At 44.8% G+C, this 18,001-nt stretch overlaps 1 protein-coding gene across 2 annotated transcripts in view; it reads right to left on the bottom strand.

Moving 5' to 3' along the window:
- SYT16 (synaptotagmin 16) overlaps window positions 1-7,334 on the bottom strand; it is a 185,868-nt gene extending 178,534 nt beyond the window's left edge. The window contains exon 1 of one of the 2 annotated variants that reach the window (XM_081131199.1): window positions 7,218-7,334. Coding sequence is in view for 1 of the 2 variants with exons in the window: in XM_081131200.1 (XP_080987326.1) it covers window positions 7,218-7,290 (73 nt within the window). In the remaining variant the exon portion in view is untranslated. The remainder of the gene's footprint in view (window positions 1-7,217) is intronic. The other variant, XM_081131200.1, reaches the window with a different exon arrangement.
- Between the last annotated feature and the right edge of the window lie 10,667 nt (window positions 7,335-18,001).

Raw genomic sequence — 18,001 nt, 5'->3', positions numbered from 1 at the left:
TACTATCCCAACGTTATCTAAAGTTTTAAAGAGGCATGTGATACTCCAAACAAAAATCTAGTTGAAGTGGATGTTGAGAGTTTCATAGGGAGCATGGCAGACTCTAAGATGATCTCCAGTTGTCTCCACCTCCTAGTACTAATGTTCTTATTTAATCCCTTTGTTCTGACTTTAGACAGAATCTATAAGTTGCTTCTAACCAATAAATATGGCAAAGGTGATGAGATGTCACTTCCATGATTCCATCATATAAGATTTTAACACCTGTCTTGCCAGGAGACTCTGTCCCTTGCTAGCTTTGATAAAGTAAGTGGCCATATGAGGGAGGTTCATGTATGAAGGACCTGAGGGTGCCCTCCAGCCAACAGCCAGTAAAAAATGGAGTCCTTCAGTCCATCAGATTGCAAGGCTCTGAATCCTGCCAACACCAAGTGAGTTTGGAAGTGGGTTCTTCCCCAGTCAAGCCTCAGGCCTTCAGATGAGAACCCAGCCCCTTCCGACACCTTAATTACAGCCTTGCAGACTCCTGACTCCTAGAAGCCCTGCCCAGACTCCTGACTTCCAGGGCTGTGAGTGACAAATGTGTTTTCTTAAAAGCCTCTAGGTTTGGGATAATTTGTTACGCAGCAATAGATAACAAATACAAAGAGAGTGCAAAGAAAAATAACACATACAACTATAATTATGATTATAATTATCACCACTAAATATAACAATTGACTTTATGCTAATAGACCATTTAGGAAAGACACTATAATGTGCCTCTAAAAAGCCTGAGGAAGGATGGTAAGGACTGAGGGGCTGTCTTCTCCCTCCTTCCTGTGGAGAGGCAGCAGAGGGCTGGTTAAGGCGGCAGACCTGATGGAGACGCCACAAACCTGAGGCTGGCAGAGCCAGTGTGTCTCAGCCAAATTCAAAGGAAAAGTGAGGCAGAAGGGAAACGCAGATTGGCAGATGGGAGAGTCAGAGCATGAGCTGGGAAGGAAGAGCAAGAAGGGCTTTCAAGACGGACAGTGGGAGGACCTCCCAGGGCAGGACTGTGACCCAGACAAAGGCTGCTCTCAGAATCTGGAAGCCAAGGTCAAGGGCATCAGACACGGGGCAGATGAGGTCATTATGTATGGACATACCAGCAGATTAAGCCTTTATAAAGCTCAATAATGGGATAACCAGCAACTTCCGGAGGTTTATCAACATCATTAAACAGGCTTTTATAAGACTGCAAAGCCAGGAGGGTATCGAACGCTAGGGAGGCCCCTGAAGCAACATCTACCCGCTGCTACAGCCACATGAGTCATGCCCAAGTGAGGGGGGGGGCAGGCTGCGAAGCAAAGAGACCACCGAGAGCAAGTAGCAGAGAGGGTCCCAGAATCCCCCGGCGCTTCAGTGGCAGAGGCGGCTGTGGCAGCCCCTCTCAGACCCACCACTGAAATATCCCTGGGTTATTAAAAGTTGTGCGTGTGCACATGCCCTGCAAACTCACATGCTCACTGTACATCCTGCAACACAGGAAAACAATAAGCTTTGGGAGAGAAAACGTCATGATTAATGTGTTTCAATGATTAGCTTCTGTTTAAAATCTGAGTTCTGCACCTTTAGGAGATTTCGTCCAGATTCTCTTCCCTGGTCTTACATTGCTGAGCAAACCACTTGGTCCTACTTTTGTATGTTTCACAGAGAAAAATGGAATCGATGACTGGGGACCGCATTTCTGAAAGTCAGGTTGTTCCTGTAACATGAGGCACACACTGGGAAGGATCTCGTAGGGTTGAGGAGACAACATTGATTTAATGTCTGCCGTGTGTACCACCTCACTCACTTCTTATGACTCAGAGCAGAAAAAGCCAAAGCCTCCGGGAAGTGAAACAATTTCCCCAACGACATCCAGCCAGTGAGTGGAGGGCCAGAGCTCAGAACTCGGGTCCTCTGAAGCTGGCCTGTGCTTTCTTCCACCACCCCACTCGGAGTTCATCCATCTCTTGAAATTTCTACTGAGTTAGGTCCATGGAAAACTTAATCATGGTTGGTAATAGATTATGTTTCAAGTGGTACGTAAATATACTAGTATATAAGCCAGGGGACTTTTTACATAGGGTGGAAAAAATCTTTTTATATCTCTTAACCTTTGCTCCATTATAAATCAAACTATAAAATGTGATTTCTTGCTTTCCTAAAATTAGAACTCTCAAGAATATTGTACGCTGGCAATGAGAAAATCTAGTGTAAAGGGATGGTATCTATGCATAAATTTAAACTGCCTAAATCAGATGTGCATAATCCCTCAGTGGGAGGAGTATGCCGCACAGAAGAATTTCATTTGCAATATGTGCTTCAGATGCTTCCTTAAGCCATTGGAAAGAGCTGTCAGCGAGTTTCACCATCACATTAACATACAGATAATCGCTGCTAGATGGCACAATGGGCAGCCTTTTATCATTCCACGATGCTAAATAACAGACGTTAATTACTAAATGATAGCCTATCGCCCTAAAAGGGCAAATGTCACCCAAACCGACCACACCCAGGAGATTTATTCCTCCCCGAGGGCCTGGCCAATTCTGTCGCAACACAGAAGAAAGTCGGCTCAGTAAGAAAAGGCTTCGAGGGCTTCCCCAGCCAGAGATGCCACCCTGAAAAGAATACATGGAATTCTACTCAAGTGGGAGGCAATTAGTCACCCTGACTGACTGTAAAATGTTTTATTAGGATAAGATCTAATAAGTAAATCAGCCCAGATTACTGTCTCCATACTCACATTTAGGTTTTCTTCAAGAATTTAGTCCTTGGCTTAAAAAGAGGAGGAAGAGTTTGGAAAACAAAAACAAGCAGCTTCGCAGGCCCATGATAATCCCCCAGGCCCAGCAGCCTCGCACTGAAAGCGAGCGTGCAGCCCACGTGCGCCAAATCCACGCGCTTCTCAGAACTCGAGCTGCTATTCTACGACACTAACAACAAAAAGAGAAAAATAGAAAACACACACACACAAAAGAGACGGTTAAATAACATGATGCCTTCCATTTGCTTTCAGAATAGCTCCTCCCGAAAAAGTGGGAGCTCTGGCCGGGCGGCATCATTTGTAACGCTTTTTAATAATTATGATTGGAAATAATTTTACTCAACAATTTGAGTCCATTTTCAACCAAAGTCAAGCAGTTTTCTTTCAAATCCTAAACATCCTAAGTGCTGAACCTGGCTGAGGACCTGGCTGAGGTTCAGAACCTTCACCTGCTTAGGGCCTAAATTTGACTCTCCCCTCCCTACTCTCACCCCCTTCTGCCCTCCAGCAATAAACCCAGAGTGGGAACTGCTGATGGGAACGGCAGGTCGCTGACCAGTAAATAGAAGGGAGGGAAGGACCACTGAGGGAGGTTCCCTGCGGGTTAGCAACAACCGGCTCGAGGATGGACCAGGCAAAATGACATCAGACCAACCAGTAAAGCAGGAGCAACCAAATGGGGACCAGATGTTTCCCTTAGGATGCCAGTTGTTCATCAACAACAGCCCCAAAAACGCACCCACCCAAGAAATGCTCGAGATTTCCAGGGCATAATAGTTACATATTCCCAACACTGCCCAAACTCACCTGGCTGTCCCTGAGAAATTATCCCTATCAACAGACCACAGAGAGTTCAACAATACTCATAAGGGGAGGTATTAATGATGCAAAAAAATGACATAAATGGAAGACAAAGAGATAAATACTTCACTATGGCCTGGAAACACAAAATTACCCGAAATACCTGTCACCGAGGGAGCCCTGACGCATAGTTCCAATACCTAAGTACCACCGCTTGATGTAACAAACCAGCTGCTCATGCAAACAGGGTTTTTTCCTATTAGTCTCTAATCTTGTTTTCTATTACAATTCCTCCCAATTTTTTCAACCTTTTAGAGATCTGATAAGCCTGAGTTAACCAAATAAAAATATGACCAGCTCAAGGAGAATTTAATTTGAGGGCTTCCAAGTCCCATTTCAAGATAACTCACTGAAAACAAGTTAGGGCGCTGAGATTCCCCCTCTGGAATCTGCCCTCAGACAGGAGGCTGTTCGGACATAAGGGCATTTTCTTTCTATTGGTTACATTCTTTTCTGTGAATATTATAAGTTCCCAGGCAAATATTTTTAAACTATCTTTGTAGTTATGTACATTTACATACCACATTCATAAAGAAAGTCCTTCTGGATTCCTTCCAGAAATGACTGGAGTAGAGGATTCCGACTCTGCCTGGCTTTAGAACCAATTTTTCCCCAAGGGGAATTTCTTGTGGGGGAAAATGGAGAAAGCCGTCAGCTCCAGCCCAGGCAACACTGTGCCCAGGATGATGTATCTCAAGGAGGCCATGGCCTCGCTGCACGGTGACGGGGCAGGACTGCCAAAGGAGCGATCGTCACTCTGATCCTGCCTGCCTCTCACCTGTCATTCCCTCACCTACAGAGGTAAGGACAGGAAGCGCAGCGGCTTCATGAGCTCCTGGAGCTTTGTGAGAAGTGAAAACTCTCAGGCTATAGCCCAGACTTACTGAATCGGAGACTCTGGGGGTACAGCCTGGCAATCTGCTTTCAACAAGCCCTCCAGGTGATTACGAGGCACATTAAAGTCTGAGACTTACTACAATAAAAAATTAATAAATAAAATAAATAGCCCTGGCCAGGTAGCTCAGTTAGTTAGAGCGCTGTCCCAATAAGCCAACGCTACGAGTTCGATCCCCTGTCCGGGCACATACAAGAACCAATCAATGAACGCATAAGTAGAACAACAAATTGATGTTTCTCTCACTCTCTCCCTTCCTCTCTCTCTCTAAACTCAATCAATAAAACTTTTTTTAAAAGAGAGGAAATTAAAAACAAAAACAAAAAACTGAAGCCAGCATGCCCTGGCAAGTGTGTCTCAGTTGGTTGGAGCATCCTCCCATACACATAAGAGTCTTGGGTTCAATTTCCGCTCAAGGTGCGTGGGGGAGGCAACCGATGGATGTTTCTCTCTCACATCAATGTTCCTCTCTCCCTCTCCCTTCCTCTCTCTAAAATCAGTAGAAACATACACTCAGGTGAAGATTTTTTTAAAAATAAATAAAATAAAATAAAGCCAGCATATTTTTTAAGCTGTTGGAGTAATTCTAATATGCAACAAGGCTGAGAACCAGAGCTAACCAAGGAACTCTATGTGGGGGAGTAGCCCTGGGCTCTGCAGTTTCAGGGTCACCTCTATGCTGAGGGCTGTGGGACTTGAAGGTACAGACATGGTCAAGATTTGTGGAGTTTTCAGGACACTGGCTGAAATTATGTCCCTTCTCTTCATTTCCCTAGTGGGGACACAGAGTAAGTCTCTCTCGTTACTTCTGAGTAAGAACAAAAGTGAACTAATTATCCCCTACACTCTGGAACCTTTCAGAGCTCCAGCTCTATCCCAGCGGAGAAGGAGCATAATTAAGACTGAGCCTAAAAATGAATTCAAGAGCTAAGCTCGTTGAATATCATCATCATTTTTTCCACAAACAAACAAAACCAATGGGATAAAAGTTGATTTTTCAGTAGAGTTGAATCTACCATGTAAGGAAGCAGAAGAAACAATTATCTAAATAAATTGGTACAGAGCATGGACAATTCTTTTTCTAGGAAACTAAATGTATCATCTTTACCCAAAATATAAGAAAATGAATAGCAACCCTGTCCATGTGTTAAGCCTGCAGATACTTCAAACGCCTTTGCCTTTATTTTTCTTAAGAAATACAGTAATAGGCCAAATCTAATTACCTTCCTCTTCGTTGAGTCTTACTTTATTGATAAAAGCTTAAATCCATTATCTTTTTCTAAACCAAAAAAATTTTTTTTTAATTAAGCCAGACTACACTTTTTATAAATGAGCAGAGAAAAAGGGAGCCTTAGTCCAGTTTAGCTGATTTTATTATAAACACGATCTACATTTATTTCATTTCAAAAAGAGGAGAACATGTTGGTATCTCCACACATTTAAAATGAAGGCAAAGAGGGAGGAGGGAGGGGGAGAGCAACCACCCTTGACTGAGGGCCAACTGTGTGCCCACCACTGTGCAAGAGACGGGACAGCTGCCTCCCGACTTCACAGAGAGATAAAGAGCCTGAGGGCACCTCCCACGGTCCCACTGCGAGTGAATTTCAGGGGTTTAAAATACAGGTCTGTTTGGCTACAGAAGCCCCTGCTCTCCGCACTACACCAAAGCTGTGTTCTTGGCTGGGATAATATAGGGTTTAAAGTAAAAATAATAAATTATTGCAGAAATGTTGACCCCTATCTTTGTCTCTTCTCACATCTCAAAAATGCCTGCCAAAGGGTGTCCCTAACCAGTACACCATTCATTCATTCATTCATTCATTCATTCATTCATTCATTCATTCATTCATTCCTTCATTCGTGAGTCACTACATGCGCCAGGTGCGCCTGTGGGCTCTGACCGCAGCACCTGCTCTCCGCTGGGTATGCAGCAGGTGTGGCTGGTGCTTTTACTCTGATCTCCCCTGGAGGCTCCAATGATACATAGAGTACACGGAAAATATAATGATAATATCTAGCTTCCAATACATCTAACTCAACGGGCTTTCATAGACGTGACTCCATTTCCAGAAAGCACTGAGCCAATAAAGCAGGGCTGACAAGACGCCGAAAGCAGGCCAACCAGCGCCTCCCACCGTTTCCATCCAGTGGCTTTAGCCTGACCTGCCCACAGCTAAGCGCACTCTGTCCACAGCGACCGGACGCGGTCTCCGGCCGCGCTCAGCGGCCCCGGGAACATGCCGAGGGGCCACAGCGCAGCCCAGCAGTCCCGTCCCCTTACCCCAGAGGCAAGTTCGCAAATCCAGCCCAGAACTCGGGGCGAACCTTGAACTCACGGCGCCTCGGTGGCGGGGCTCCCCGAAGGCTGGCTCGGGCCTGCGGGCACTGCCCCCGGCCGCGATGGCAGCCCCGCCCGCCGCGGCGCAGGACCCCCGGCTCCGCGCGGCGCGCGCCCTTCGGCCACATGCCCCCAGCGCGCTGCCGCCACCACCTGCGCCTCTCAAGTCCCGCCCGGCAGCCAAGGGTGATGGGCAGAGGAGCAAGGGCCCGTCCAGGGGCGCGGGGGAACCCCGGCCGCGGGTCCCGCGAGCCCGGCTTAAGGACAGGCGTCGCGAAGAGGAGAACTTCCCACCCCTGGGCCCCGCGGCCTCCCACCCGCGGCCTCCACGGCCCGGGCGCACTTACTGTCAGTCGCCATGGTCCGGCTGGGGGCTGCGGGGCCGCCGCCGGCGGCTGGGGGACCCTGCGCCGAGCCCATCCAGGCGCACGCTCCTCTCCAGGCCCCGCGCGCTCGGGGGCCGCGCCGCGCACAGCCCCTCCCGCCGCGCGCCCCCGCCGCGCCGCCCCGCGCCCCGCCGCAGCCTCCCGCCGCCGCCTGGCCCGGGCCCGGGGAGCCCAGCCCCGCGGGCAGAGCCGGCTGAGCCGCGGGCGCCAGGCAGCTGACCCACCCCGACCCGCCTCGCAGCACCCGCCCCCTCGCCTCTCCTCCCCCAAGACAATGAAGGCTGCCGCTTGGAAGCACGCTCCTGGCCACGCCACAGCCTCCTCTCCAGGCTCCCTCTCCCATTTTACCTAGTTTCCGCCTCATCCCGGCCTCGAGCTTCCTACCTGTGGCTTGGGAATCAAGCGTCAGTGCTCACCCACGGCTGTAAGGAGCAAAACGTGAAAAAAAGTTGGGAGTGGAAGGCAACGCTGAGCCAGGTGCGGGACATGAATCCTCCAGCGCGCGGGAACTTTGGGGAAACTACCCCATACACCATCCTGGTAGGTTCCAGCGGTCCTGTGCACCTCATGTTACCAATCTCTTTTGTCTCCAGTGGGAAAATAGCGTCTGGCACATAGTAGGCTCTCAATAAATACCAGCTGGGTGAGTGACTATGTCACTGGAGGCCTGCATGAATAAATGAATGAACGGCCAACTAACTGGGTGCCAAACGGATGAGCAGCTAATTGGCATATGACCGGAGGCCAAACCACAGCCCTGCCAGCTGACTGGGAGTGGATGCTGGAGTCAGTGGATGAGCCTAAATGAGTGAGCAAGACCGTTTGGCGCCTCGCAGGCCACTTGTGTTTCAGGGGTTCTGCCCTGAAGCTGTCTGTGAAAGTTGAATACATCTTCTTGAAGCCCCGAAATTGATTTCTGATGGACTCTTGGTATACGGAGGGAGTGGTACCTGAGACCCCAGATCCTTATGTAAATAATCAAATGGCTCAAGTGTGTGTCCTAAAGCATATGGCAGGGCATCTACTTCTTATAGACACAATGTTTGATGCCCTTGGGGGTGCACATTCAACCCAATCAGTGGGTCATCCCAGCCCTGGGCTGGGCACTGAGAAGACCCTGGCATAGGTGGTCAGAAGCTGCTCGCATTTGGCTGGGCAGACACAAAAAACCAGCAGAGAATGACACAGGTGTCCTTTCTGAGGTCACGGAGCACAGATAAGGGAGCCATGGATATTCTGCGTGCACGCCACATCCAGTCAGGACATCTGCAGTGGGACCTAGGCGATCGGGGTGTTATGGTTTTTAATCTTTGCATATTTAGCACAGGTGATTCTGAAGCACCCCCTAGTTGACCACCACAGAGATCTGGCCCATGTGTCTCTCACAGCCGCCCTCAGTGGTAGGCCCCGAAGCCAAAAGATTTAAAATGGGTTAGACAGGGAAAGAGAAACAAAGAATTAAAAATGAGCCCCAGGCTTTGATCCTATTGGAAGCTCAGAAATCAGGAGGTTAAGCTGGTTTGAGGGAAAAGGTGGTGAGTTGGGATTGGACTCATTTGAATAGAACATTCTTGAAGCTCTTTATTCATTAGTTGAACGTACTTTTCTAAGTCAGACGGAGGAAAAACGGCAAAAACGGCAAGCCAAAGTATAGATTCCGTAACGTACACGGGTGCCTCGGTTTCCGAATGTGACCCATTCCGGAGACCACTTGAGTTCTGAAATGTTCGAGAACCGAGGGACCCACAGCCGACAGCTGGGCCTCAGGATCTTGCCCTCAGCAAAAGCCCGGGGGGGGGGAGGGGGGCCGGCATGTTCGACTCTCTAGGCGAGTTCGAAACCCGAAGCATTTACTTCTGGGTCTACGGCATTCGTAACCTGAAATGTTCATCAACAGAGACGTTCCAGAACCGAGGTGCCACTGTACTCTGAATGACCCGTTAGACGACAGTTTTATGAGCCAGGAGCCAGGTATCAGATGAGAAGGGGTTAAGGAGTAGATTTTGAAGAGGTAAAGGCCCCAGGTAGAATTCTGTGGGTTTGGCAGGGAGGGAATGAAAGGGATGGAGAGCTTCAGCGGGGAGCAGGACTGAGGGAAGACTGGGTTTCTTGTGTTTTTTTAAGCCAGAGGATTGTTCAGTATGAAATACACTTCTGTCCAAATATTCAAGTACACAAAAGGAAATAACTTCACTTTTCTATACTAAATTAAATGTCTGGCCCAAGTCCCCATCCTACCTGTTGTTAGGTTTGATTTTAGTTGGTTCAGGGTAAGCTCCATCCATCAGGTATTCCTCAGGCAATTCAGAGATTTCCTTCCCCACTTTTCCTTGGGGTTGTGCCCCATTTTGGAGGAACGGGTTGGGTAGCATGAGGGCCGTGAAGAGGTATCTGGCCTCCAGCAGTGTCCACACTGATGGACCGCTTCTGTCTGGACTCCGGAGCTCATCACACCTCCCAGTTGTGGATGGCCTCCAGGTATCAGTCCGTGACTGCGGCACCCGCAGCTCTGGCCTCACCCACATGCAATGCCTCTCCAAGTCTGCCTTTTTCTCCTTGACTTCCCCATGGGGAAATATGGCTATTTACCCATGTCATTTCAGGAAATCTGTGAAGTCTCAGGCACTTCTAATAGGCCGTACAACCGTTCCTTTCTTGCCATTCTCTTACCTTGGTGGCTACGGAGAACTGTATACTTTGCCAACAAACAAGATGTTTAATATGATTATGACAAAGGTTCCCTTAGGTCTCAGTTTCTCCAACCTGTTAGTTCTATCACCCCACCCACCCAAATCCTTGGTGATGGGACTTTTCTCTAGGGAAGGAGTGGGTATGGGATGTTTTCAACTACATGTAACTGCATAAGGGTGGCCTACGCAGTAAGAACTGCTTATCATCTCGTATAACAAGGAACACAAAGGTGGGTGGTCCCATGGTTGGTTAAGCATCTCAACAACATCCGTGAAGAATCAGCCTCTTTCCAACTTCCTACTTTGCCATCTGCACTTTGTCAGCAGGTCCCCCTCATGATCACGAGACTGCTGCAGCACAAAACCTCATGTCCTCACATGACAACATTCCAGTCAGGGAGAGGATATACCTTCTTATCTATTTTTATTAAGGAAGACAATCTTTGTAAAAGCCCTCAGAAGCCTCTTCCATCAATTCTAGCTGCAATGGAGGCTGGGAAAGCAAGTGTCTGTTTTTCAGCTTGTATGACATGAAGTGCATTCTGCCAGCAAGAAAGAAGGGGGTAGGGAAAGGCTGTTGGGTTCACCATCAATGTCTGCCTTTATCGTCTCATACCCCCAGTAGAATCTCACCTCGTTGCTCAATGCTCACCTCACTGCTCTTCTTCTCTCCATGGCCCAGGAAATCTATCTCGTAAGGGGCTGGAAAACTGACTCTTAAAAGATCCTGCATCCTTGCAAATCTTTGTATCTTTTACCTGGATCTTAGCTTTTAAAATTCAAAAGCAAAGATTTTGGCTCCTACAGCTCTTAGATACCAGGGTTGAGACAGGGAGACCCACAGGGTAAATGAAATTACATAACAAAAATGAAAAATACGTAAGTATCAAGCTAGGATGCCAGTAGTTCCAAGGGGAGAAGGAGCCATTGGAGGGGAAGGATCTAAAGTATAAAGAGAGGCAAGAATGGGCGTCAGATGAAAGAGTGGCCGGCATTGCTAGCATAGGCTAAGTGTCATCTTAGAGACCCATTTCGGTCTCAGAAACTTAAGCTGAGACAAAGAAAGTAATGACACAAGGATTTTGTGGCTCAATGAGGAAGGCTGAAGGAGCTCAGGTCCCCAAGTTCTCTATAATGTAGGGCATATGCTTAGTTGCCAAAAAGGAAGGAAGCAGAGGTGAGGTCGAGGTTAGGTCAGTGGGAAAGGTTTTAAGCTGCCTCTATTAGGAAGGTGAGAAGGAACCCAAGGATTCCAGCCACAGTGAGGGCCCTCCTTGAATCAGACCTCAGGAGCACACGCAGCAAGGTGGCACATGGAAGCTTTCTCCACCACTGTTGGGGAAAGGAGGTAATGGAAGGAGATGGGACTTGAAGGAAGGCCAAAATGGGGAGGGATTCTAAGTCACTGTGTCCTCCCCACAGCCAGCAACAGGGCTGGGAGTGGGGGATGGTTGGGGGGATAAGTGAAGTCACAGCAGGAGTGAAGAGGGACTGGGGGGATAGGGAGGGGCCCAGGGCCTGCAGACCCTGAGGATGTCAAGTAGAAGGAAGGACAGGCTACGATGGTCTAGGGGGACATTAGTTTTGGGGGCTGTGTACATAGGAGAAAGGACAGGACTGAGCAATTGCTTATAAAATGTTTTAGCTAAGGTACAAATTGATGGTCGCCAGACAGGAACCACCCCCCAATTCCCTTCCCAAATTGCCAGTTTGTAGTCACAGAGATATAAAGTATAGCATGGAAAACACGGTAAATAATATTGTAATAACTACGTGTGGTGTCACATGGGTACGAGACTTACTGGGTAATCATTTCATAAGTTATAAAATGTCTAATCACAATGTTGTACACCTGGAACTAATATAATACTGTATGTCAACTGTAATTGAAAAATAAAACTTTAAAGTTTAAATAAAGTGTTTTAAGTAAGGTAATTTATGGTTATTGCAAGTATCTTCTGACATTATTTGCCATAATTGAAATTCAGATGTCACCATCCACATTGCTTGAGTGCATTTCCAGTGTAAGACAGGACAAATATCTCTGGAACACACTGCGCAGAAATTATCATATAGGTCCTCTGACCCTTGGCCTATGACCACATCCTGTTGACTTTATCAACACTCAGGCTATAACAAGAAATGAGGAGGGCAGGGAAGGGGGCAGGGTTGAAGCCACACACTGAGTGGGTCTGCGTCACCGTGGAGACTATTTTTGGTTGAAATGGCCATTGCTTAGTCTCTTTGTTAGAGTAGGTAAAAATAGAAAACTTATTTGAACTAAGATTGTGCATGTAGCTGGAGAGCTATTGAGCATTTTATCCAACAAAAGAAGGGTTTTTGATTGTTTTGTGTAAAACTTCCCGTTGATTTTCATTCAGTCTCTATATCTGTCCTAAGTTTCTGAACTCAAATATTTCAGAATATTCAAACATGGCATAGATTATAATAAACCAATAAAGCTTTTCCAACTTCTTTCAAGCCATTGGGTATTATGACACTAAATTATGATCCTATAATGCCTTGGGTGACTTAAACGACTTAAACTCCCACAGAATACTAAGTGGAATCTTGGTAACCTAGGAGATGCTCAGGACACAAACCCAGTGAGGGTTCAATAACCTCTGGATAAATAGGTGGCTATGGTCTCATTCCTTTCTGATGCAACCCTTGACAGAAGGAGAGATCCATGCTTATACAACTTTGCCCTGAGTGCACACCCCTGTCCATGGAACAGGGCAGGTAGAACACAGGCAGAAAGCCTGAGTCTTACTAAACTGAGGAGTCAGAGAATGGAGACTAGGCTGTCAGGGTGGTTGTAAATCAAGATGGGAAATCCCTGAAAGCAGCAATTACAGAGAGGTCAAACCCAGACTATGAGTGTAAAATCCCCATGAAGTCTTGGGCTACAAGCAGGACAAGAACTCCATTGATTCCAGGCCAAATAAACTGCTGCAGAACGGACAATGCTCAGCAGATATTTCAGCAGCTGCCCACTCAGGGGTCTCCTGGGTTTAAACTTCTGCCCTGCCAGGATAGAGCCATGTGGGAAACACTTTAGGCTTTCCATTAAAACTCGAAGTCCACACCCTTACAAATAAGGGCCACATACCAGGACTAAGGTATTTGCCATAAAATTAAGGACGAAACCAAAACAGATCCAGCTAACAAAGCCTACAATCAAACCTCTACAAGTTCAAAATGCTCTGTCAGTAATTTAACCATCTCCAAGAAAAGCACTCAACATGCTTCACAGAGAGATAATAGAGTCCAACGCCTCTAATATGTATGATCATACAATTAAAAAAAAATTACTATATGGGGGAAAAAACGGGAAAATGTGACCTACAGTCTATAGGGGAAAAAAACATTCAACGGATACACATACACTGATGATGCCAACGTTGGAACTAGCAGAGACTTCAAAATAATTAGGTAAGTATATTAGACAATCTGCAGTTAAAGATGAATATAATGGGTAAAAACACAGAGAATTTCAGCAGAGATATGAAAACCATGAAAAAGAACTATGGGGACATCCTAAAACTGAAAAATCCTACATCTAAATTTTAAAAGTTATTGGATGAGATTAACAACAGGTTGAATACCTGAGAAGCAAGGATTTGTGAGCTTGAAAACAAGTTTAAAGGAATCATCCAGTCTGGAGAACAGATAAAATTATTGGGGGGAAGTCACAATGATCCTTGGGACAGTATCAAGCAGTCAACACACATGTAACTGGAGTCCTAAAAAGAGGAGAGACCAGTGCAGAAAAGCACATATGATAGACTGAGAAAATAAACCACAATAGACACATATTAAACTGCTGAAAACCAAAAATAAAGAAAAAAATGTCATTTTTAAAAGCAGTCAGAAAAAAAGAGGCATATCATATGCAAGGGAACAACAAGAATCAAAACTTCTCATCAGAAACAATGAAGGCTGAAGACAATGGAACAATTTTTGAAGTGCTGAAAGAAAAAGAGCTGTCAACCTAGAATTCTAAACCCAGCAAAAATATCTTTCAAACATGCAGGTGAAATAAAGACATTTTCAGACAAACAAAAGCTCATAGAATTTATCTCCAACACAGCTGAGCTACAAGAAATTAGTATTAAAAGAAATTCTTCAGCCTGGCAGGCGTGGCTCAGCAGTGGAGTATCGACCTAGGATCCAGGCAATTGTGGTTCGATTCCTGGTCAGGACACATGCCGGGGGTTAAGGGCCTGATTCCCAGTAGGAGGCTTGCAGGAGGCAGCCGATCAATGACTCTCTCATTATTGATGCTTCTCTCTTTCTCCCTCTCTCTCTGAAATCAATAAAGACATTTAAAAAAAAAAAAAAAAATTCTTCAGACTGAAGGAAAATTATTCCAAAATGCAAGCACAGATTTGCATGAAGGAAAGAAGAGTACAGGAAAAGCTTCATATGTGGGTTATTTTTTCTTTGTTTAAAGCAAGAAAAGTGTATGATGAGGTTTATAACATATGGAAGTAAAATACATGACACTATAGCAAGAGGTAGTAGGGGGTTTAAGTGGAATTATATTAAGTGAAGGATATACATCCCTAACTTATCACATGGTAAGCCCAGAGCTAACCAAGGCAGTCCGGCCCCCAAGCAATTTCTCTTAACCACTGTGCAATGCTGCTGTTTGTCAAATGAATACTTTTGCCACTACTTTATTGCTTCACAAAGCTGCAATACTGACAATAATGTATAGCATCTTTATCATTTTAATCAAATCATGATTGGGCAAAGAAATCCATGAGATTCCAAAGGCCTGTCCTGCTCACAACCTCTTCTAAGTTGCCAGAGTTGGGTCCTCCACATAACTTGCTGTGCCCTGTGGCTTGTGAACCTGCTATACTGGCCACAATTGATTGTACCAAGGATCTATGCCTTAGTTAAGGACAGCCATCCTCTGGGTGGACATGAGAGACCAGAAAGACCCAGTAATCTGTGCCCAATCAGGGGGCTCTCTTTCAGATTATAACTAGTAGAATCAACCAGGCCTCTTTCAAAGACAGAAGCAGCAGAGGAAATGTGCAGAGAGAAGCTGGAAAACACATGAATAAGAGTATGCATATTGTGACTGCACAGCAGTGGTCATCCACGTCAAGATGAGGCCAGAACCTGGCCATCGAGCAGCTGGCTGTACTACTTGACAAAGACCTATTTTTTCAGCTTTCCAAGAAGCTGTGCCTCTGATGAGATGATGGCCTTACTGTCCTCTATATTCTATTTTCTTTTTTATTTTAAAGAGAGAGTAAAGGGAGAGGGAGAAACATCGACATGAGAGTAAAACATTGATCAGTTGCCTCCCGCACATGCCCTGACCAGGGATCAAACCCTCAACCTTCCAGTGTACAGGACGACGCTCCAAACAACTGAGCCACACTGGCCAGGGCTGTCCTCTACATTCTTAAATGAGCCTCCAGCATTTAAGATAACGTGCCTTTGTTCTGTGCAAGCTCAAGTAGCCTGTCCAAAATTATCTTAAAAAAGAATAAAAATCCAGACCTGCAATATATAGCACATTAAACCAAATGATTCAGGCATAAAAAATACCATGTAAAAAGGGGTTATACAGCCTAAGGCACTAGCATTTACCTTAATACAGGGAATCTTTAAAATGTGCTATGAAAATTACTACATAGTTCAAAGAGAAATGGAAATGGAAATAGTTAAGCCCCACAGTCCTCTCAATGCTATTTAAAAAGCAAGCATTCTTCAAATTGTAATTGAATTCAAGAATCAGGAGTAGACTGGGAAGGCATTAATAACTCTGCATATTATCTAGGCTCTTCATGTCAAAGCAAAAGTAATTTTCAGCTCACAAAGTTCCTTTTTAAAGATACCTCAGTTAAAGATATTTTCTCTCTCTCTACATGTATGAATCTTTTTGTCATAACCAAAATATGCTATTAGGAAGAAGATATATATTGTACCTAATTCAACTTGAAAAAAGAAAACCAGGCACTCCTGAAATTGTCAATTGAGCAGTAGGAGCTTTGTCTCATACCAATCTGAGGATCGTTGTAAACACGTAAGCTTTCAATTATGACTTAAGAAATCACCTCGTCTGGCCAGGCGTGGCTCAGCAGTTGATCGTCGACATAGATCCAGAAGACAGCAGCACGATTCCTGGTCAGGGCACATGCCCGGGTTGCTGGCTCCATCCCGTCAGGGGCGAGCAAGAGGCAGCCAATCGATGACTCTCTCATCATTGATGTTTCTATCGCTCTCTCTCCCTCTCCCTTCCTCTCTCTGAAGTCAATAATTAAGATATATTTTTTTTTAAAATCAACTCAAAAACCGCATAAAGCACTAATAACCACTCTAGTTTCCTTAGAGTATATCCAAGTACATTTTAAAAGCTTACACTTTCCAGTGGCAGTTATTTTGAAGCTTAGCATTCGTATCTTTGCATTTTCAAAGCAGCATGCAGTTCTTAATATTTCTGACAAGTCAGGAATACAGTTCTGTAATATCTTGAATTCACAGCTGAGAAAAGGATTTAAACAAAACGAAATTAATGTTTTAAGGATACACAATGAATCTGTGGCAGAATCAGGACGGATACAAATTTCTGACTTTCTAATTTCCAGGTGAGAAAATTACAAGTATTCAAACCATTTAGATAAATGAAATTTCAATGCATTTCCCTATTATATTGCTGTCCTAGAAATTCCTGTAGAAGACAAAGCCTTTGCCTGTAAGTTGGTTCACTGTCCCTCCTCTGGCAGTAGAAAATACCCTGCAGGCGGTACAACTGTGTGTGTTTCAGGGAAGGAGCACTTTAATTGGGTGTTGAGCGATTGGGAGTGTTTCCCACACTGAATCTATCTGCTCAGCGAGAAAACCTCTGAAGCATTAAGAGAAAGGTTAGAAACCCAGATGGGAACTTAGGTGTGCTTACAACAACATAAACCCGTAACAGAACCAGAAAAGAAAACAAAGAACACACAAAGATTTCTCATACAGAACTGCACATTTTCAGGGTGGTTTCTTTCTGAAGAAACAAATTATAATACTTTATTTTCAAAGTGAAAAATACAGTCCACCAATAAGCATCCACACAACAAGCTCCATTTTCTTTACGGTCCCACTTTTTATTCACAATTTGTTTTTTAGATCCTCCAAGTAAACCTGGCCTATAACATTAAAACTGCTATAATTCCAATTCTCTATTTTGAACAATACTTCCATATAGTAAGATTTCTGAAAGTAAAGTGACATGACGTTAAAATACAGCTCTTCTACGGACACTGCTACAAAGCTTCTTCCCCTACAAAACATTAATTTAGTAAATTAATATTCAAATCATGTACTTATAACTTGGTACAGTTATTTTATTATAATTAAGTTGAAAATGCAAGTAGTTTAATTTAATAGGTAACTAGTACTTGAACACATTTTAATTCTGAAAACCTACTGTTAAACACATTTTCTACTTTAACTCTGTTCAATAAGTTTCAATTTCACACTTAAATAAAGCAAAGCTATCAAGTGGTTCACGCTGTATTTTCATCATATATTCATGAAAAACCTGCTATCAGCTAAAGCACTACACTCTCTCAGATATAACCATGTAACAACTCACATCTGCATAGTACAATTTTGTTACTTTTATCTATTTTCTATATTTTCTGTTAAGATTCAGGCTGTAGTCAACTGACAATTACAAAGAAAACCAGTGTAATGGAGGTGTGGAGAGTCCCTTGCATATACTGTTAGTAGGAATGTAAATTGGCAGTCTTTTTGGAGTTCAATTTGGCAACAATTATAAAAATTATATATGTGTGTGTACACACACACAATTTGACAGGCAAATTCATGTGTAGATTTATCCAACAGAAATACCAACATAAGTGAGCCAAGACACACATATAAATGTCAACCGAGAGTTGTTTGAAATAGTGAAAAGTGGAATGAACCCACCTGTGCAGAAGAGGTAACTGCAGGCCCGGAGACTCCTACCCTAAGAAAGGCTTGCTTGCAAGGTTGGCCTTTGGCTAGTGTCTGGGAACCTGGCTGGTGAACAGGTCCCTG

Source organism: Miniopterus schreibersii, assembly GCF_964146895.1.
Source record: "Miniopterus schreibersii genome assembly, chromosome: 1".
Lineage (NCBI taxonomy): Eukaryota > Metazoa > Chordata > Mammalia > Chiroptera > Miniopteridae > Miniopterus > Miniopterus schreibersii.
Note: the sequence above shows the minus strand (reverse complement) of the source record. Positions and strands in the feature narration are given on the sequence as shown.